Source organism: Castanea sativa, chromosome 12, assembly GCF_040712315.1.
Source record: "Castanea sativa cultivar Marrone di Chiusa Pesio chromosome 12, ASM4071231v1".
NCBI classification, from domain to species: domain Eukaryota; kingdom Viridiplantae; phylum Streptophyta; class Magnoliopsida; order Fagales; family Fagaceae; genus Castanea; species Castanea sativa.
The window spans coordinates 11603735-11626383 of NC_134024.1; the positions used below are offsets into that span (position 1 = coordinate 11603735).

Sequence of the window (22649 nt, forward strand, 5' to 3'; positions counted from 1 at the left end):
ATGGATTCGGCAGAGATGAAAGCAACTGCTTCAAGTGAAGGAATGAAGGCCGTTCAATCAGCCATAAGGTTGTTCGTGATGATAATTTGTATTGGTTACACCATGGTTTGGATCATGATGCCCACAAACACATTTTATTTGAAATGGTTGCCTGCTATCCATTCAAAAACAGATTCAACATATTTCGGAACACAAGGTTTGTACTCATAATAAAAATTTAATCCTCTTTTATATCATTTTGGTGGAAGTTTGTAAAGTTCATTCCTAAATTAAAAACCAAAACATTATTAGTATTGAGCTGATGTTGGTGGTTCAAATTTGTTACGAAAACAATCCAAGTGTAAAGATATTTTATTATTTAAACCAAATGGTTATTGATAAAATATCATTTGTCCTAAAAGTTTGAACTTTAGAGACAAGGAAATTCAAGACCAATTTTTTTTTTCATGTTATGAAATGATGAGCTTAATTATTCAATCCTTATCTACAAAAATATAACTCTCTAACTACTACACAAGGTCAGTCTGTAAATTTAAAAATATCATTTGGCCAAAGGGAGCACTTTTTCTTTTTCTTTTTCACAAGTTGTAACCAAGTTAAGTTTTTCAGTCTCAGATTTTTCCCTTTTCATTATATAGGTGCAAATATGCTTATTTTCACATTCCCCATCCTATTGATAGCCACTTTGGCCTGTCTATACCTTCATTTGAGAAAGAAAAATGTTGATAACAACAATCAAAGGTACGGAAGTTTATTTATATATGTTTATATTGTCATAAGATAATAAGAAAATGACTTTACCAAACAAAGAAATTAACGATCTTTTGTTTATAGCAAGGTGGACAATTCTTGTTTGGCATCATGGAGAAGACCAGTGCTAGTGAAAGGGCCTCTTGGAATTGTTTCTTGGATTGAACTATGCTTTTTGACCATGTTTATTGCACTCTTGATTTGGTCGGTCTTTTCTTACTTACATGGTATGTTTGCCTATATCAAGCAAGAGGCAGCACGAAAGAGAGAGCATGTGTAAGAGATCCTCTTCAAAGTTTACCATTTTTATCATGGATGCTAAGTGATATCATACCAAAAACTAAAAAGCTAAACTCATTTTTTAAGCATCTTTAACAATTTAAAAGGGTTTAAGTGATAACCTAGTTATAATTACATCTTTTGTGTTCTTGTTAGTACCCTACGTATATGGTTCAAAACTTTCATCTCCCTCTCCCTCTCCCGCTATTTACCTTTAAAAAAAAAAAAAAAAAAACTTTTGCGTTATCGTTAGTACCCCACGTATCATTCATTAGAGTAGTACCTTAATAGTTCGTTTGGATTAAGTTCGTTTGGATTAAGGGGGAAGGAGGAGTAGAATAGAGTCGAGGAGAATTGGCTCAAAATTAGCATATTTTCAACTAACGCTATTATACTCCTCCCCACTCCCCTCCTTCCTCCCTCAATCCAAACGGGCCTTAAGTTTTTTAATAAAATTCAATCATATGGCCATAGAAACTACTCCTATACACAAGGAAATGCATTGGCCACTAGGCCAAGAAATCACATGGCTATGCCCCATTGACCAAAAGTGCATTGATTGGATTTAATTAGAGATCTCAAATACAGAACTGTGAGTATCTAATAAGTTTTTTCTCCTTTTCTTCTTGTACTATTTGTGAACTAAGGAAAAGGCAAAGAAAGTAAATTCCAAAGTGATTAAAGGTAGCAATTTTGGCAGGTGGGAAGCAAAGTTGGAAAGTTCAGCGCTAATGCTAGGCCTTGTTGGGAGTATCTGTTTAGCCTTCCTCTTCTTTCCTATAACTAGAGGATCTTCGGTTTTACAACTCATTGGCCTCACGTCTGAGGCAAGCGTCAAGTATCATATCTGGCTCGGCCATATCGTAATGACCATATTTACTGCTCATGGCCTAGGTTACATTCTCTTTTGGGCTAAGACACATCAAATTTCACAGGTGAACTATGGTATTCTTTATAAGTTTTTATTATAAGAGACTATGGAATTGTGAACGCTTGAACGTAAAAGCATAAATGGTGCCTTACAAAAGTTCGTGCCTTTCTCGGGGCCTAAGCAATGGCATGATTCATTTAATCAAATTTTCACTTCATCTTAAGCTAAATATGATATAACTTGGAAAAAAAAATTCACAACTACCGACGTGACAAGTTGTTATTGGTGAGTAGAAAGAATGATGTTAGTATAGACTTAAATGGAAATGAGTAAAAGCTTACCAATTTAATTATTGTGAAAAATATTGTGTTTGCAGCATCATTCAGCAAATCAACGCATAACTCTCTACAAGGCACAAAAATTTATGTCGCTTTGAAATAAGTCATATATGCTATATACTATATAACTGATTGTGCTTGACCATAGATGCTAAAATGGAACAAGACTGGTATTTCAAATGTGGCTGGAGAAGCAGCTTTGCTGTCAGGATTAGTCATGTGGGCAACAACCTTCACTCCCCTAAGGCGAAAGATTTTCGAGATCTTCTTCTATACTCATCATCTCTACATTATCTTTGTTGTCTTCTTTCTGCTTCATGTGGAATTCTCCTATTCTTGCATCATGCTACCGGGGTTATACCTCTTCTTAATTGATAGGTACTTGAGATTCTTACAATCCCAACAAAGGGTTCACTTCGTTTCAGCTCGAGTTTTACCATGTCAAGTAGTTGAGTTGAATTTCTCCAAGAGCCCAGGTGAAAATCTTCACTTTAGCAAGTCATAACTGATTTAATCTTATGCTCTCTTTTTTTCTTTTTTTTTGGGTCCAGCTTCAATTTAATCTCTAACAAAGCAGTTGGACTAGTATCATGGATAGGAATTGTAATTGGACCTAAACTGCTTATTATATATAGAAGAAACATTAAGATATGCAATTTTCTTGCCAGAGTTGAGCTATACTCCAACAAGCACCATGTTCATAAATGTGCCTAGCATTTCCAAGCTGCAATGGCACCCTTTTACCATCACCTCCAGCAGTAATATGGATCCTGACCACCTAAGTGTCGTAATCAAATGTAACGGAAGTTGGTCACAGAAATTATATCAGAAGTTGTCGTCCGCTTCACCTATGGACCGTATTGAGGTCTCTATTGAAGGACCGTATGGACCTCCTTCAACTCAATTTCTAAGGTGTTTGCATACATTTAGAGCTGTTCCCATTTTTGGTTTGAATATCTAAAAGACAGATTGATGTACAATTGCTAAGATATTTTCCCTAGAAGATTCAAAACTCACTATAATGTGTTATGTGTTCGTTCAATAATTATCTCATTTATCCAATACATGCATCATCTCTCTCACAATATGTGGATCACACACAATATGGGACTCACATGTTTGTAAAAGAAATGATGCATATGCTGAATGTACATACCTTGATTAAGCCAGTAGAAATGTGGTGCAGGCATGACATGCTAGTAATGGTGAGCGGAGGAAGCGGCATTACTCCCTTCATCTCAATCATTCGTGAGCTCCTCTTTAGGTCCAACACAACAGGCGGCAAGACTCCACGGGTTCTTCTTATATGTGCTTTCAAGAAGTCTGCGGATCTTACCATGCTAGACCTCCTCCTCCCACTTTCAGACACCAACCTGGACAGTTCTCGCTTGCAATTACAAATTGAAGCCTATGTAACAGGAGAGAAAGAACATACAACACACGACCAAAAGCTCCTTCAAACCATTTGGTTCAAACCCAATTCGTTGGATGCACCAATTTCTGCAGTTTTAGGCACAAATAACTGGCTCTGGCTTGGCGCAATAATTTCTACTTCTTTTATCATTTTCCTCCTACTCATCAGCATTCTCACACGTTATTATATATACCCAATTGACCGTAACTCTGATGAGATATTCTCTTACACTTTGAGGTCTGCTCTAAACATGTTATTCATATGTGTGTCAATAGTTGTGACAGCCACTGCAGCTTTTCTTTGCAACAAAAAACAGAATGGTAAAGAACAGAAGCAAAGTCAGAACGTGGATATGCTAACACCAATGACCTCGCCAAGCTCATGGTTTCACAATGTTGATAAAGAATTGGACATCCTTTCCAGTCAGTCTTTTATCCAAACCACAAAGATCCACCTTGGTGAAAGGCCAAATCTGAAAAGTAAGCTATTTATCTTCAACAATGATCTTGAACATCATAAAATTCCTCACATACATAGCACTTCTCAAATGGATAGTTTTTATCCAAACTTTTTATCCAAACTTTCAAGCCATATTCTAGCATCGTTGCACACTCGTGCACCTGGTTACCAACTTCCTATTTGCCTACAGCATCCTGAATAAATCGTTAAATCCAATTCTGAAGAATTTGAGAGCCAAATAATGTGTCACAGTATCTGATATCCGTGCATTTCCAATTCTTGCAGAAATGCTAATGGGGTGTGAAGGATCAAGCATTGGAGTTCTTGCTAGTGGCCCAAAAAGATTAAGACACGACGTGGCAGCAATCTGTTCACCTGGTTTGGCAAATAACCTACACTTCGACTCTATTAGCTTTAGCTGGTGAGCTTAAGAAAAGCTATCATGGATTCAAACAAGCCACACTTGGAAAATGTTAGGCCTATAGAATATTTAGAACTTCTTCGGTTATAACCTACTAAAAGTAGTACTATGGATTATCGTTTCTTTTTTAAGATTTGTAATAACCTAAATGATCTTTTGTATACGATGTTAGAAAGATTGAAAGATCAAAGAAAAGCTTTCAGTATCAAGTAGTAAAAATTCATCCAAAGAAACTTGTAGAGTGAAAATCAATCAAACTGATTCCATTGTAAAGAAGCAAAACAAAAATATATGTTATATGCTGAGAACATAACAAGTGCAAAAATGATTACATTAGAATTGCTAATAGCCATATACTTTTCTCCTCTAGGTACTCCACACCCTCCAAAGTCAACTCAACCATCTCCACTAGATTCAAGAAAAATTGCAAACTGAAAATAACAATCAATAATGTACATGACTTTGGAATCTAATCCAAATTATACAGTTGCAAGAAAGAGTTCTTGACAAGATTGACAACTGGTGCCAAAACAATGATTTTCTCATTCAAAGAGAAGAATTCTTGGAGCCTTAATATGATTTTGCAAAAATGGCCACTTCCTCTGCAGGATTACCAGTCATCAAGCACGTTTTATTTCCTTGAGGCTGTTCAAAGGGAAAGCATCTAAGGGTTGCCCCTGTCTCTTCTTTCACTTTTAACTCATCTTCATCACTGGAAATTAAATGTAGCTTGATATTAAAATGAGTGATGCTAGAATCACTAGAAATTTTACTACATAAACCTTACAAACTCATGTTTCAACTTTAAATACAAAGCAAAAGGGTAATTTAATATTTATTTATTATGTTGTTGATGTGGCCCCGATCACATTCATTGTCAAATTAGTTTTTAAGTCTTTTATGGTAAAAGTGATAATAGCTTCAGTATTTTCCTATTGAAATTACAATGTCATAGATCTAAGTTGTATGTTTCAACATACTTCACATACATGTCCTCTAAAGATTTAAGATAATTAAATATAACATACCTAGCTGACCAAGGACCCCTCGCCCATTTGCCCTGGGAGATTGCCACTTTAAGTTCATCATATGAGCTCACATCAACAATATTGCTGCAGAAGATATCATCCTTGTCAGTGGGTGCATATGTCCGTGTAATGTTGTCAAATCACATGAAAGTAAAACTATAAAGGAAGCAAATGCCATCTAGGAATATGCAAGATCCAAGCTATTCATAGTTGTAGGCATTATTATGTTTAAGTCCAGAAAGCACTTACCAGGCTACCAGAAATAGTCTTCTGAAGCCTTCCCATAGGTATAACATGGATTTATCATAGCCAAGTTTTGATAATTTAATAATTACAATCAGAGAGGGGGGATTTGATCCCTAGACATTTCCATTGGAAACACCAGGAGGTGCCAATTGAGCTACAAGGCTCTTGGCACGTATCATATCCATGTTATAACCATGTAACCACATAAACTTATATTAAGTTAAAATCCAGCAGAAATTCAAGTTCTTTATTATGATGCTTAAAGCCATTTGAAAGAACATAAAATCTATTTATTTAAGCTTTTTAATTAGTGAACATAGATATACTTTATAAGTCAATTATGCTGACATATTTTCTGGAAGTGAAGATTATGTAATCAGGTTTCTAACACACCTATCCCTCACATACTTTTGTGCATACAAAACCCACAAATTTGCTGAAAGGTACGCAGACTGTCCATGCCCTATATTTTCATATTATAATTTTTTTTTTTTTTTTGTAATAAATGCCATATCAAGAGTATGCACCTGTCTCGAAATGAAGTTGCTTGTTCCAGAAGAGCTGACTGGATCTCGTCCAATTTGTCTTTTACATAAGCTTCTAAACTTGAAGGTTCCATAGATATTCCAAACACTTTCCCTTGCTTTCCAGGAATATCTCTCCTAGATATGACCACGCTTCCACTGGAAACATCACGAGGACCAATCTCAATCCTTAGAGGGACTCCCTATAAAAATCAGGATCTTATTGAGGTACTTGATGGTAATACAATAACTTCGGGCAAACTCTTTTTCTTATTTTCTCTCATGTAAAAAAAAAAAAAAAAAAAAAAGGTCCAGTTCATGTTAGCAAGAATCAAGATCCAACTATATTATGCAAGCCATACAATGATGTAAGCATGTAAAGCAACAATGAATGTTGGGTGAAAATGTATAAAGGCACCTAAAATACTAAAAGCAACAATCAAGACCCAGTATATGAATGAGAACAGGTCCATATGGGATCATATCACAGATTGAATACTATGATGAAGTCCAAAACTAAGTACAAGTGTGTACATATTTGTGACAGGTATCAAAGGCCAAGTCCAAAACTAAGTACAAGTGTGTACATATTTGTGACAGGTATCAAAGGCCCATCCCAACAACTTCCACATGAAGCATGAATATGAACAGAAGAAATAGTAAACATCTGATGGTTTTTTCAACTAACGCTGAGAGCTTGCTACATAAGAAATTCATATTATTAAATCCTAGGGAAGAAGCAGCAAGCCAGCAACCAAAGAGTGGCATTTATGTTTGATGCCTAAGAAAAAGGACAAACCTTCATCTCCCAGAAATTGAATTTCCATCCTGGGGTTCTTTGGTCTGTGTCATCAAGTTTAACTTTTACCCCTGCAGTTTGCAGAACTTCTTTTACAGATGATGCAGCATCTAGAACTGCCACCTTGTCATTATCCTTCTTCCAAATAGGTATGATTACCACCTGGAAGCATGCAATGCACATTTTAAAAGATAAATTGTAAAAGCAAGAATGAACAGAAATTTTTTTTTTTTTAAATGTGCATTTAACTATGCATCCATTCTTCTGAGAAACAAGAACATTAAACCACATAGTTAAGTAGGTTGTCAGCAGGCGTAATTTTAGTCACTTTTCATGAAAGTGATTGAGATGGAAACAAACAACCTATATCTTGTAATAACAGGATTTTAGCAGTAAAGACAGTTAAATTTTGACAACAAACAAACTCTGGAAGAGGGGTTTGTTATAGAGGATTGGTGCTGTTTATGTAGATCTGATGGGGAATCTGTTAAGTCATTTTCTGCTGCATTGTTCTCTTGTTTCCAATTTGTGGGTGTTCATATTTTGTCTAGTTGGGATTGATTGGATTATGCCAAATTCTGTTGCTGCCATGCTGGAATCTTTTTTTTTTTATAGGTAATCAGAAAGCTTTTAAAAAAGATAGAAAGAAAGACATACAAGAAGTTCATGATGATGAACAACAAGAAAAAAGCTAATAGGAAACTAAGCTAAGGGAGGACAAAAACTCAGAGAGAGAAGAACAATTAGTAAAGCCCCAACATCGAGACCATTCTAAAAGACTACGCTGGCATAAAAGTTTTAACTCAACCAAAGTCTTCTCTTTGTCCTCAAAGGAACGACGATTTCGTTCCAACCACACAATCCACATTAAGCACCCTGGAACCAAGTTCCATATGTCCGACTTATGCTTTCCATGCCACTAATGCCAGCAAGATATCAAATCCGCCACCGATCCTGGCATAACCCAAAGAATCCCAAAGGCCTGAAGCAAACAAGACCATAGGGAATGGGTAACAGGACAATGAAGAAGAAGGTGGTTAACCGACTCCCCATCCTTGCAACACAAACAACACCTATTAACCAAAGGGCGACCCTTAAGCATAAGGTTGTCCAAGGTGAGGATCCGACCATGAGCAGCAGACCACAAAAAGAACGCCACGCGCTTAGGGATCTTTGGTTTCCAAACCCCCTTCCAAGGAAACCAAGAATTCGAAGCACCCCGGATCGCGAGGTAGTAAGACCGAGTATCAAACTTACCATCCCCTTTAAGCCGCCAGTAAAGGGTATCTCTCCTACTACCCTGTGGAATGCGAGTTTGGATAAGCCGAAGAAGAGAATATGAAGCAGCCAACTCCCAATCTTCAAAAGCTCTATAAAACATTAAATTCCACACTCTAACAGTACCCCCTTCTGAAATCCACAAAACCTCAGAGATACAGGCATTCTTGACCGCTGAACACACATAGAGTTCAGGATAGAGAACTTTTAGAGTAGTGTCACCAATCCACCTGTCATGCCAAAAGCGGATATGAGTGCCTTCCCCCACTACAAAAGATAGATGCTTAGAAAAGCTCTCCCAACCTTCATTAATGCTTCTCCAAAGGCCGCACCCATGGGACCTCCTGCAAACACTAGTCCTCCACCCCCCTTGACCCTCGCCATATTTTGAGGAGATAACACGGCGCCACAGGTGGGTATCTTCATGGCCATATCTCCACAACCACTTCCCTAATAAAGCCTGATTAAACGGCACCACCTTTCTTAACCCCAAACCACCCATCTCAACAGGTAAACACACCTTATCTCATGCCACCAAAGGATATTTGAAACCCCTCTCAGAAGACCCCCAAAGGAAATTCCTCTGAATACTTTCCAATCTAGTCGCCACTGCTTTAAGAATAGTAAAGAGAGATAGAAAATATGTCGGGAGACTTGAGAGAGTACTCTTTAGTAACATGAGCCTCTACCACCCTTAGATAAATAGAGACGCTTCCACCCAGAGAGCCTCTTCTCCATCTTTTCCAAAATAGGATTCCAGATCGAGGGAGACTTAAAAGAAGAACCCAACGGCATCCCCAAATATTTCATAGGCAAACTGCCTACTCTACAATGAAGCACATTAGCCAAAGCATCTAGATTATTCACCTCCCCAACGGGGACAATCTCGCCTTTCCCAGCATTGACCTTCAAACCCGTAAACGCCTGAAAACAAGACAACACCAACTTTATTGACAGTAGCTGCTCCCTAGAGGCCTCACAAAATAAGATGGTGTCATCCGCAAATAACAAGTGGGAAATACTCACCCCAGCAGAGTTCACAGCTCCCACCTGAAATCCCCGAATAAGGTTACACAACTCCCATCTTGGGATGGAGTAAGGGGAGTTCAAAGATTTGTAAAAGTTTGGAGGGCAGCTCCAGCTTGTCTTATGTGGTGTATTCAGAGGGAACAAAATTGAGCATGTTTGAGGTAAAGGAGCAATCTCTGCCAAATCTCAAGTTTCTCTTTTTGAAAACTCTATTCAAATGGGTATCAGCCTTTAACCTTTCTACATACTCTTTAGTGGAGTTCCTAGATTCTATATGCCTATGTTGTTAATACTAAGGCTTTAATCTTTTCATTCTTTTTATCCTTTCTGCATTTTTCACCAATAGTATTACTTATCCAAAGAAAAAGGGCAGCAAAGACAGTTATTAACTAAGATTGTAGATCTTTTTGTTTATGTCAGAATCAATCCAACACAAACAACTCATAAATAAAACTATATTTATTATTAAGTTAAATCTAACAGAATTACATCTGGTAATATTGCATTGTAATAATTTTTTATGCCATTTTATCAAACACAAACTTTCTAATCTTGTATCACATGAACTACATTGAGTCTCATTCCTACACTTTAGGAATTCAACCATTTAAAATATATCTCAACAAATGCAATATTATAATTATGAAAACACCAAAAGGCATCGCAATCTACCTGTATTGGTGCAACCCTTGGGGGAAGCATTAGGCCTGCATCATCTCCGTGGGTCATGATAATACCACCAACAAAACGGGTACTAATTGCCCATGATGTTTGCCATACATGTTGCCTTTGTCCATTTTCATCTGTGAACTACAGAAGCACATTTGAATCAGTTTCATTTCAGTTGACAGATCATAAAAATGGTTCAAGAAAGAAAATCAGTAATTAATGAATTTATGGGAAGAACAATGTAAACTGAATTCTCTGAAACAAACACGGCAATAGTGAATAATAAAAACAGATCATCTACCTCATATATTTTAGAATGAAAATAATTTAGTGACGGCAAACCATGCACAACTTACTATGACACTTGCACTAGGCAGCTGCTTATAATCAGAATGTAATTCATCAATACGTTAAGTTCTATACTTATATTGCAACTCAAAAAAAATAATAAAAAGTGATGAAAGCAGTGACAAGACAGAAGCCAAAATAATCTTGAAAATGCATCCCTATAACATGAATATTGAATTTTTACACACTCAGATTTTTTTTTTTTTTTTTTTTTTTTACTTGGTAAAGAAAAATTGTTCCAAATAAGTTCATTGTAATAGACAAAAAACGTGTTGACTAATTTCTGCAGTAAAAAAGTGTATTAATTAAAAACAAGACTCTTCAAACACACCTACATGCAAGCCAAGCCTCCCTTGAGATTAAATCAAGGGTTGAAGAATTATGGATGAAAAGAGAAGTAGGGGTAGAGGGAGGAACATGAAAATAAGAGACAAAAGTGGGAAAGTGCATTGTATAGATACACACACACGCGTGCACACACACACACACAAACACACACAAGTATGATACGATAGCCCCATCAACATTGATGAGGCCACACCCATTCTCATATACATTGGTGAGGTCACTTGCAGATTAAAACCGTTGAAATACGTAAGTTTTCTAAATTTGGTTCAAAATACTGAGCCAAGTGGCTTCATTTTCACTTGAATTTGAATAATAAAAGGCATATAGAGATCCCTTTTTTTTTGATAGGTAAGAAAGATGTATATTCAAAAAACTGCTAAATGCAAAGTAGCACCAGCATATCAAAAGTACAAAAAGAGATGGAAAAGCAAAAACATAAAAAATCACTAATTACAAAGAAGAAGAGAGCTAAGGAATAAAGGAAGAGAAATACTAGATGTTAAAATGCATATAGAGATAATAATAAAATACCAATTTTTAATAGAAGAAAATAAAAATTATTTAAATTATTATTTTTCATCGTATTATTCTTGCATAAGAACCCTTAACCTATTCAATATCTCAAAACTGTAATAAATTTTCATAAGTATAGGTGAAGAAGCCCCATCAAGATTGATAGGGTATCGAAAAATCATAGTTTATACATGCATAGCTACATACATATAGAAATAAACACACACACATATATGTACGTGTGTGTGAGCGCGTGCATGCGCACGTGCATGCACACACATAAACAAGAGAGAGAGAGAGCATCTTTTAACAGAAATTTGAAGAAAAAATAAAAGTTATTTGTAGAATAGAGGCTACAGGGGTTATTCGATAGTGAAGAAAAGTACCCACAAGCAGGTGGAGAGAGTAGAGCAAAAAGTCAAGAGTTGGTTATAATAGTATAGAACTTTTTTAAATTATTAATCTACACCATAACAACCTTACAAGAATTAAGTTTTTTATCTAAAAGGTTAGTTGACTTGTTAAACAAGGTGATTTTAGAGATTTTATGGGAAAATGGCATAATGAAAACTACCTCACAGTTGACTTCATTAGTAGCGTAGATTAAAAAAAGAAGCACAATCAACGAAATTCTTCGAATGCTGCAGTGTTCATGTACATTTGAAAATTACTCATTAGGAATTACAGTAGTGTCAACCACCTGGGTTTCAAAAGCACGAGAGAAGTTCTGCCCAAGATTATGGCTGGTTCCAGCCTGTAATGCCTTCCGATCACCCATCATGGCTTCAATTGTATAGGTCATAGAAGCACCAGCAAATGTTTCTACTCTAGATTTTCGACCTACAATAACAGGTATTGCAGCTTGCTCATAAGCAAATTTTGTATAGACACTAATCATCTGCATAGCCTGCAGTTCAGAAGCACCAAGCATTAAACAAAAAAACTATACTTTGATACAGCTATCAAAGAGTAGTCATTATGCAAAGAAGATGCAAACCTCTTTCTCTGCCTCTTCTGGAGTGGCATGAGCAGTATGTCCCTCCTGCCAAAGAAATTCAAGAGTCCTCACAAAGGGTTTTGTGCGATGCTCCCACCTTGTGACATTCACCCACTGAACCAAATAAATTGTACCAAATAAGAAACAATAGTATGTAAATCTCGTCCCCCCCAACACCCCCGCCCCCTTTCAATGTAACTGGAGGCACTTCAAATGAGATGACATAGCTCTACCTGGTTAACCATGAGTGGAAGATCACGGTAACTATGAATCCATTGAGTGAACATGTGATTAACCATGGTTTCACTAGTAGGTCGAACCTGCCAGAGCCTCAGGAAGTGCAACAATCAAAGCCAAACCTTAGGTCATAGTCTTTTAAGAACTTAAGAAGGCGCATGCCTCAGTCAGATTATGATTAAAATCATCGTAGGAAAACAGTCATATATGTCAAGAAAATATAGGCCAAATGCGAGGTAGTTGAAGAGTGTATGTACCACAAGTTTTTCTTCAAGTTCCTTTCCTCCTCCAATTGTCACAAGAGCTAATTCAGGACTGAAGCCCTCAACATGGCTAGCCTCTTTCTCTATAAATGAGTATGGTATAAACTGCAATAGAAAATGAGGATACAATTCACTGACATCATTCAAAGAACTGTCAATTTCGAACAGCCAATTGCACAGGTATAGCCCCTTCCAGTCGACTTTACCCATCTGTAACTATGAGGCGTCAATAACCTCATTCAAGTTACAAGCCAAAAGCTTGTAACTTGATAGCCCTTTTGCAAAAAAGAACTCAACACTGAATCACAGATAGCTCATTTTGCAAGACAACAGAGTGAAAAATCAAGGTGCATCTATGCCCCCTCAATAGAATATTTCAAAAGCAAAAACCATGAACTTTCTGATCAAATTGGTTAACTGAATTAAACTAAAAAACAGGATTTATATATTCATGTGCTTATCTTGAACAAATATATGAAGCTAAATATAAGAAAGTTAACATAATCATATATTAATCAGAGCCACAACACACCTGTGGAAAATACATGTTACTGTGACCTGTTTCCTTGAACCTAACATTCAGATATTCCTGAAAAAACAAAACCCCCCAAAAATTTTCACTGTGAATCCAAAAAATCAAAAGAAATAGTTTTCCTTTGCTCTTTTTTCTCGAGAAATGAAATTACATTGGGAAATAGAATTAACCTGAATCGCTTCCCAAATGGCATAACCGTAGGGTCGAATAACCATGGTGCCACGCACAGGACCATAGTCAGCGAGCTCAGCGTTCGCAATGACATCCAGGTACCAAGCGTTGAAGTCCTGCGACCGAGGCGTTATGACTCGGTCTCTGTCCGGGTTGACTCGGCTCTTCGCGTTGCTATCGACTCGTTGTTCCTCGCTCGCCGTCTCCGCAGCCGACGAGAATCGAGCAGCTAACAGCGGCGGCGGCGGCGGCAGCTGCTGAGACTGAAACCGGTGGCTCCGACTACGACGTAGAAACGCCGGAGATCTCCGCCGAAGAGAATTGGCGGTGGTGGTGGTGACGGGAGAGAAGAGAGAAGTGAGAGATGGGAGCCTCAGACTCAGAGACACCACCATTTTTACTGTGTTGAGTGTGCAAGTGAAGAAGAGAGAGGGAGATGAGGTTTTGATATACCGTTTATTTGTTATCAGACTGTTCTGGTTTTGATAGGCCCAAATTGTTTTTTTTTTTTTTTTTTTTGAGTTGGGGGCCCATCATGTTATGGAAGAAATGAAGCCCACAGCTAGTTTCATCCAAACTGAAATTTCAAGTACAAACCTTCCATCAAAACAACACAAAATCTATGATACAAAGTTCAACAAGCAAAAAATCCATTCAAATTTCAACCAAAAGAGAATTGAAACAACAACAACAACTACTACTTAACAACTACTACTTGATAATGTTCACTTTGAAATATTTTCACTTCACACACCCAATGAGTTGGAAAAGTAAAAGTATATTATGTTTTCGCTTCATACGTTCTTTACAAAATAGAAATTTTTTTTTTTTTTTTAGTGTTCGTGTTTCAAATTCAACCAAACAAGTTTTTATACGTGGGACTCAAAAAAATTTTGTTTTTAAAACATGAAACTAAGATGTGATTTTTATCCACATTATCCTCAGAGTTCATTTTGATTTTTATCTACATTATCCTCAGAATTCATTAGCTTCGGAATACAATCCTTTCAATTCTAATTCATAGTTAATTTATTAGTGTATACATCATTAGATATGATTCGAAGTTAAACAGGCCTGCTTAGACGGTGTCTCTCTAAGATCCCCAGAGATATCTAACATCAACATTTGAGGTCCATGCTATTATGCTTGCCCTCAATATTCAAAAACATGTTAATACATTCTTGAACTAAAATGAAAAATCCAGGACTAAAGCAAAAGATAGTTCTACAATCTCTGAGTTAGTCTGAATTGCCAACTCTCATAACAAATTAGATTAATCCAACTATGCTTCATTTTAAAATCATTCAGACATTCACCAACCAGCAATGAAATTCTGAACAAGGCAACATTCTATTACTTAACAAGCAGCTAAAACAAATTTCTGAACAACGCAACAAAGAAGAAAAATATTCTTTCTGGGGCTACAACCAGCAATGAAATTCTGAACAAGGCAACATTCAATTACTTAACAAGCCACAGCTAATACGATTCTAGAATATGAAAGTCTGCATTTCAATCCATCCAAGAGAGAGAGGAAGGGATAGAATTGTCATCACATTCTTGCCACAGATTGCATACTAGAGAACAAACATTTACACGAGAAATCAGTTCTTCGTCACTTCTGGAGTCTCCATCAACTTAAAATTGATGAAGTCGCAGTCCTTCCAGGGTGTGATATGATTCAGTGATCTTGGGGTTTTGAAAGGAGGTGGAGAGGCAGGCATGCCTGACAGCTCATGCTTCCAAGAAGACCCATCATCTTCAATCAGCAGCTCAGCCATCTCTTCAAACTCGAAGTACTTCAAGGGGCTTTCAGGCTGAACCAATAAAGGAGAGTAATTATTAAAGGCTCCTCTTGAAGAAAAAAAAGGTTAAGACAACAAACCAAAAATATATAAAATTTTGTCTAAGAGATGCCAACAAACCTTCAATTTACTGCACACTGGTGGTGCAGCACATGGAGATGCTAAGCACTTGGAAAGATCTAAACAGAAAACAATAAATCAATCAACAAACAAATTTCTAGGCAAAATTGCAAAGTTTAAGATATATACATGTTAACAAAGTTTGATTACCATTATCTAGTCCAACTGTCGTCAGAAATTCATCAATGTCCATAGCCTTAGTCAGTGCTTTGATGCATTCTTGATGATTGTGCAAGAATTGTTCCTCAGCAATAGGATGAAGTGCTTCCTGTGCTGCCACACTAAACTTCTGGTTAAGATTCTTCTTTGATGCCCCATACAGATGTGGCTTGCTAGAGTTTGAAATGTCAGAAAGCGCTTTCCTGGTACCAGTCTTCACCTTCTCTGAGGCTTTAGAGATGCTTTTCTTTTTGCTTGTATCATTTCTTATTTGTGAGGCACCAGATTCTTCACCAATAAAAGTGAGATTCTTGGAAGTTTTCTTTTTTGGTGCATGATTTAGATCAGGCTTCCCTGAGTTCGACAAATCACCAAGTGGTCTCCTTCCACCAAGACCTCCTTTCCCTTTCAGGACATTAGTCCTACTCCCAACAGAAGAACCTGCAAAATTGATATCATAAGGTTAGACCAACATAGCCCAAGAGATTAGTGGAGAGAAATGAGTAATTTAAAGCGTTGTACAAAAAACTTTGATAATGTACCATTGTGGGGAAAAAGAAAATTCTGATCTTGAATCAGACGACCAGAATGCATTGCCATTCTCGATTTTTCAGGCAAAACTATAATCAACAGCCTGCAAAGCTTAGAAACCTATGAATGAGTAACCAAGCATATGAAATACAAAACAAGTAGTAAGATGTGCATATGAAATACAGAGTAAAACCTAGGAAACAAAAATGAACGATCAAATAGCATCCAGAGCCCTCTACTAGCGGCATCCTAAGACTCCATCTTGTAAGATGTGCATCTAATCTTTGATTAGATGTATAGATAATGCTATTCACTTGCTTTCCATTTTTAGCAAATAGAAGATCCCAACCCAACCCCGCCCAACCAATTTCGATCTCCGATCAAACAGCATGACATTAAAAACACCAAACCAAGAAGATTTGAAGTATTCTTGTTACTAATAGTATCACCAACTGCTTCACCCTCCCTATATTTCTTACAAATTGCTAGAGAAATAGGCAAGAATTGAATTGTATTATTCTAACATTCTTAGTGCACAGATCAATTACATAAAATAATACCACATATTGTAGTTTCCCTAAAAGAATCATCTCCCCATTCATCAAAAAGAAAAACAAGACCCATCTCCTACATCACCAAGAACAAGAACCCTCTATCACGACACTGCAAAAGCCAGAAAGAAATTTTGAAAAATAACAACATTGTAATACCTATTCAGTAGGATTAAACTATTCCCACTTTCTTTTCTTTTTTAATTTTCTTGGGTACAAGGGGAGTGCCCTAAATAAAGAAAGAATCAAAGGCTTCAAATTTATAATTATCTTTCTTTTCTTCTTCAATTTTTCTTGGCAACCAAACAGAGCATGGTTAATTTTTTCTACAATATTCAATTTCAGAAAAATGAAAGCATAAAAATATTCCGAAGAAGAAAATACACGAAACCCTAATAATCAGAACACACAAAAGAAAGCCCTTTCTCTAATAAGAAAAAGATAAATCTTCTAATTTTCAAGCGTAAGCCCTAAGATCCTTTAGAAAATCAAAAACCCTAATAGGAAATTCCCAAAAACACGTTTCCCTTTTGTTTGGTTGTTGAGAAAATGGAACTTCGGTCTCTGATTTGATTCTTATCTAGACTTGATCAAGTGGAAACATTCAAGTTCATGAACCCTAAGTGATTAAACCCTACATTAAATATATAATTTCTTTAACTAACTCACATTTTCTGGGCAACCAAACTCCTTTACCTTCTACTTTTTATTTGATATTCTTTAAAAATTTATCTACTTTTCAATCAGATCAGAAGAAAAAAACCAAAAGAAATAAAACTAAGAAGGAGAACTCACAGATGGGTTTCAAGGAGGCGATCTTTCTCTCTTGTTTTAAGATTTTCTCGGGACTTTCTCGACAATTTTCTTGCGTTTTCTATGCGAATTCTCTGTTTCTTCTTGTAGGCAAATTTTAAAAATGGGTCTTTCAATTTGGTTGGTGCTATACATATATACAGAGGACTCCTTGGGTTCTAACGGTAACATTTTGTGCTTTTACATTATTGCCCCTCCCTGAGATAGTTACCGATTTAACGTGTCCATTCCTAAAAAGAATTCTTAAATTTTTTCGCTATCTGAATATATGGAAATTCCTAATGGTTTTTTTTTTTTTCAAATTAATTTTATTGTGGCCAAAATACCACCTACATTTCTATATTAAATCCACACACTTTTATTAGTTCAAATTTTTGCATTCTTCTAGTTCCAATTTTTTTCATTCATTTCCATAAGTACATATTGGTTTTTATTTTAAAGGTAATACAAATTCTTATTTACTTGCTTTATTCAATTATGCTTTTTATAACAAAATTCAGTCATTTTTAAAATTGAACTCAATTAAATGTTTATATTTCATCCCATGTATTCGTAATATATATGATGGGACTGACGAAGTGAAACATAGACGAGCTGGCCTCACGGACGAACCTAACCCGTTATCGTCATCATCAGAGGAAGAGTTAAGGCCATTGAATGCTGCCAATAAAGCATCAACCGTTACAAGACCAGCTGGACGAACCAACGGGAAGGCATTAACACCCATTACTTCCCTGAAGACGTTATCAGAAGAGGCATTAATGCCCCAACGGATACAATCCCCAAGGGTATATAAAACCTTCTCAACACCAAAACAAGGTACACACAAAAGAACTACATCACAATTTTAACTACTTTTATTCCTGATATTTCAACAACTGTCTTTTTCCATACTGACTTTATCATCGGAGGTGTTGTGGCAGGCACCACACCGGTGACCACTTGAATAAATTCCTGCTCCCGCAGGTTCGTCAGAGTACTTACAGGAGCCATCTGGACGAATCCCAGCAAATCAACGAGATATTGCTTCATCAGTTTGGCGCCGTCTGTGGGAAACAACTTTCTCGTACAACAAGAACACAGTTCCTACCAGCTCCAGATGGAATCCAACCAGGACTCAGCGGCCTTGGCGCAGCAAGTCCGAAATCTCGCAGCCACCGTCGAAGAACTTACAAGACAGAATCAAGAGATGAGACAGAGGTTATAGCAAGAAGAGAACCGGTCAAGAGCTGTTCAAGAGGAGGAAGGGGATAGCCATGGAAGAAGTGACCGACGAAGAACGGTAACCCCAGAAGAGCAGCATTCTGACATCCTCCAGGAGATGAGGAAGGAGATGGATGAATTAAGAAACGCGATCAAAGAGAAGACTGATCGAAGCCTGGATAAAATGGTCAGAGCGACGGACTCCCCTTTTACCATGGCAGTCTTAGAACGACCAGTACCGGCGAAATTTCGACTACCTCAGCTTGAGCCTTTTGACGGGCTTAAAGACCCCCAAGATCACCTTAACACCTTCAAGACGACCTTAGGCCTTCAACAGCCCCCTGACGAGATCATGTGTCGTTCATTCCCCACTACGCTGAAGGGAGCTGGACGAGAATGGTTCACGAGATTGCCCACTTCGTCCATCGACAATTTTGAGCAGTTAAGTAGTGCTTTCCTGCGCCATTTCGTCGGGGGGCAACGTCCCAAAAGACCAGCGGATCACCTACTCACTATTAAGCAAGGAGAGAGGGAGACCTTGCGATCATATGTAAAACGCTTCACTCGGGAGACTCTAGAGGTGGACGATGCAGACGATAAGGTCCAGCTGACGACATTTAAGGCAGGGCTTAAGTCTAGAGAATTCGTCGTCTCGTTAGCAAAGAATCCACCCCGGACGATGGCAGAAATGTTGTTGAAAGCTCAAAAGTACATGAATGCTGAGGACGCACTGGCGGCCATCGTAGACGAGGGAAAGCTAAAGACGGAAGGAAGAAAGGAAGACGAACGCAGGGGCCAAAAGAGGGAGCGTCCAAGCCGCCGGGGAGGTGACATCGACAGACGAAAAGACGAGAAAGCTCCACGACCGGTAAAATTCACTCCTCTAATTATGCCTGTTGACAAAATTTTGGCACAGATCCAGGATCAACACCACCTAAAGTGGCCGAGGCCCCTGCACTCGTCACCAAGTGTGCGGGACAAAAGCAAATACTGCCGATTCCACAAGGACCACGGCCATTACACAGAAGATTGCCGAGATCTGAAGGGACAGATAGAAGAATTGATACAGAAAGGAAAACTTCAGAAGTACGTAAGGAAGGGGGACTCCAACAGGTTCAGAAAGGGCAACACGAGCCAACGAGAGCCCTCGTCCAAAAACGAGAGTCGCCAATCTCAACTACAAGAAGTGATCGGAGAGATAAGCACGATAGTAGGAGGACCTTTCGTGGGGGGATCGTGCAAGTCCCTCAAGAAAGCATACCAGAGACAAGTAAACAGTGTCCATACGGAACCCCCATTGAAACAAAGACGGACGAACCAAGATATATTCTTCAGCGAAGAGGATGCAAGGGGGGTCAGGCAGCCCCATAACGACCCTCTGGTGATAGCACTCACAATTGAAGGATTCAATACTAAAAGGATCCTCGTCGACAACGGTAGCTCTGCGGACATTATGTACCTATCGGCCTTCCAACAATTGAAGCTAGGTCCTGGTAGATTGCGTCCGTTTGAGTCCCCCCTCGTCAGCTTTAGCGGTGACAGAGTATACCCCAAGGGCATTGTGACACTAAAAGTCACGATAGGCGCCTACCCGAAGCAGCAGACCCGTCATCTGGATTTCCTGGTTGTGGACTGCCCTTCTTCGTACAATGTAATCATTGGTAGGCCCACGCTCAACCGGTGGAAGGCAGCAACGTCCACCTACTGCCTAAAGATAAAATTTCCAACTGAAGACGGAGTCGGTGAGGTAAAAGGAGACCAAGTCTTGGCCAGAGAATGCTACCAGGCCATGTTAGCTGCAGGAGAAAACCACACATGGACGATCGAGAGAGAAAAAGAAGACAGAATGGAAGCCCTGGAAACGGTGGAACTCGTTGAGGGGGAAAGCTCAAAGGTGACGAGGATAGGTACAACCATAAGTCCCGAGATGAGGAATGAACTCGTCCGTTTCCTTAAAGGAAATTTGGACGTATTTGCATGGAGTCACGAAGATATGCCAGGCATACCATGCCAGGTAATCCAGCACGAGTTGAAGACAGATCCCGAGAAGAAACCCATCCAGCAGAAACGACGGGTCTTTGCCCCCGAACGAAACCACGCAATCAAGGAAGAAGTTAACAGATTGCTGCAGGCAGATTTTATCCGAGAAGTTTACTATCCCGAATGGTTGGCCAACGTCGTGCTAGTGAAGAAAGCAAATGGAAAGTGGAGAATGTGTGTAGACTTCACGGATCTGAACAAGGCCTGCCCGAAAGATAGCTTTCCTCTGCCGAGGATAGACCAATTGGTAGACTCTACGGCTGGACATAAGTTACTAACATTTATGGATGCATTTTCAGGTTACAACCAGATAAAGATGGCTGAGGAAGATCAGGAAAAAATTGCTTTCATCACAAGCCAAGGACTCTACTGCTATAAAGTAATGCCCTTCGGACTAAAAAACGCAGGAGCAACGTACCAAAGACTGGTAAACAAGATGTTCAGCAAGCAAATTGGAAGGAATATGGAGGTATATGTGGACGATATGCTCGTCAAGAGCAAAGAAGAGTTGACTCACCTGGACGACCTGGGAGAGACATTTAACACCCTCCGGAGGTATCAGATGAAGCTCAATCCTAGTAAGTGTGTGTTTGGAGTAGCTTCAGGAAAGCTCTTAGGGTTCATGGTGTCCCAGAGAGGAATAGAAGCAAACCCAGAGAAGGTGCAAGCAATACTCGACATGGCATCACCCAAAACCATCAAAGAAGTCCAAAAGCTCACGGGAAGGATAGCTGCACTGAATAGGTTCGTCTCTAAAGCGACGGACAAATGTCTCCCATTTTTTAAAACATTGAAGCAAGCGTTCACCTGGACTGACGAGTGTGAGGCAGCTTTTCAAGAACTCAAGCGCTACCTAGGCAGCCCGCCCATCTTGAGTCCCTCAAAAGCAGGGGAAAACCTTTATTTATACCTAGCAGCATCAGCCACGGTCGTCAGTGCAGCCTTAATTAGATAGGAAGATAAGAAGCAGCTCCCAGTATACTATGTCAGTCAAGCCTTCCAAGGGGCAGAGGCCAGATACCCCAGGATCGAGAAGATCGTCTTCGCCCTAATAGTGGCTTCACGAAAGCTGCGACCATACTTCGAAGCACATCCTATCCTTGTAATGACGGACCAACCTATCCGAAAATCCATGAACAAGCCTGAGGCAGCGGGGAGAATGGTCCAATGGGCAATTGAACTCAGCCAGTTCGACATCGAATACCATCCTAGAACAGCAATCAAGGCGCAAGCTCTGGCAGACTTCATAGCCGAATTCACCCTTCCAGAAGATGACGACCCATCAATTCACTTGTGGGCATGCCCGAGAACACCTTCAGGTCTTCTGCAGTCACGACTCCACGAGCCCGGTCCATCGCCAGCTTCTCGTCATCCCAAATGGTCGACGAAGATGTAGCCTCCCTCCCCCTCTCCGCTGTACGAGGCCTCTTCGAAGCAGGGATCGGGATCTCTTCTATTGAAGTAGCCGGCGAGGCCGTCCTCGTAGTGTCGACACCCGAAACCACGGGGGTAGGCGAAGTAATCGGGGTGACGGAGGTAACTTTCCCTTTCACCTGGACCACTTTCTTCCCTATGTTGGACAAAGGTTCGTCCTTCCTGGATCGCATTTTCTCGTACATACCCTTATTAAATTTAGTCGTCATCTCTGCGAGAGAAGAAAGTATTGTAAAAGAACAGAGCAAATAAATACGAATGTAGATTTGACGAACCCAAACACTTACTCTTCTTCCCTTCAATATCGAGGCTCCGGAGGACGAAGGGAGATGGATCGGGGCCTAAGTTGTAAAAAGCGAGCGTCCGAGGATCTACCAAGTCGTCCCAGTTTTCGATAGACTGAGCATACACAATGGCTGCCTCAACACGCTCCTTGTACCTGCTTTTTAGTTTCGGTCTCCTTTTGACTGCAAAAA

At 38.9% G+C, this 22649-nt stretch overlaps 3 protein-coding genes across 3 annotated transcripts; 1 reads left to right on the plus strand and 2 right to left on the minus strand.

The window, feature by feature from the left end:
• Positions 1-4536, plus strand: LOC142619755 (ferric reduction oxidase 2-like). Its single transcript, XM_075793017.1, has 8 exons — positions 1-196; positions 639-741; positions 835-1026; positions 1730-1964; positions 2387-2714; positions 2907-3150; positions 3425-4131; positions 4397-4536. Exons 1-8 carry the CDS (start codon positions 1-3, stop codon positions 4534-4536), a joined length of 2145 nt encoding a protein of 714 aa, XP_075649132.1.
• Positions 4537-4769: 233 nt separating this feature from the next.
• Positions 4770-13966, minus strand: LOC142619756 (proline--tRNA ligase, chloroplastic/mitochondrial). Its single transcript, XM_075793018.1, has 11 exons — positions 13517-13966; positions 13344-13400; positions 12806-12916; positions 12545-12631; positions 12312-12425; positions 12015-12221; positions 10109-10246; positions 7130-7291; positions 6334-6533; positions 5561-5644; positions 4770-5244 (listed from the first exon to the last, which is right to left on the minus strand). Exons 1-11 carry the CDS (start codon positions 13910-13912, stop codon positions 5103-5105), a joined length of 1698 nt encoding a protein of 565 aa, XP_075649133.1. The 5' UTR covers positions 13913-13966; the 3' UTR covers positions 4770-5102.
• Positions 13967-14845: 879 nt separating this feature from the next.
• LOC142619020 (uncharacterized) lies at positions 14846-17596 on the minus strand. The gene is made up of 5 exons (XM_075792092.1): positions 17479-17596; positions 16144-16235; positions 15593-16042; positions 15443-15501; positions 14846-15334 (listed from the first exon to the last, which is right to left on the minus strand). The coding sequence occupies exons 2-5, from the start codon at positions 16199-16201 to the stop codon at positions 15122-15124; spliced, it is 780 nt and encodes a 259-aa protein (XP_075648207.1). The 5' UTR covers positions 16202-16235; positions 17479-17596; the 3' UTR covers positions 14846-15121.
• Between the last annotated feature and the right edge of the window lie 5053 nt (positions 17597-22649).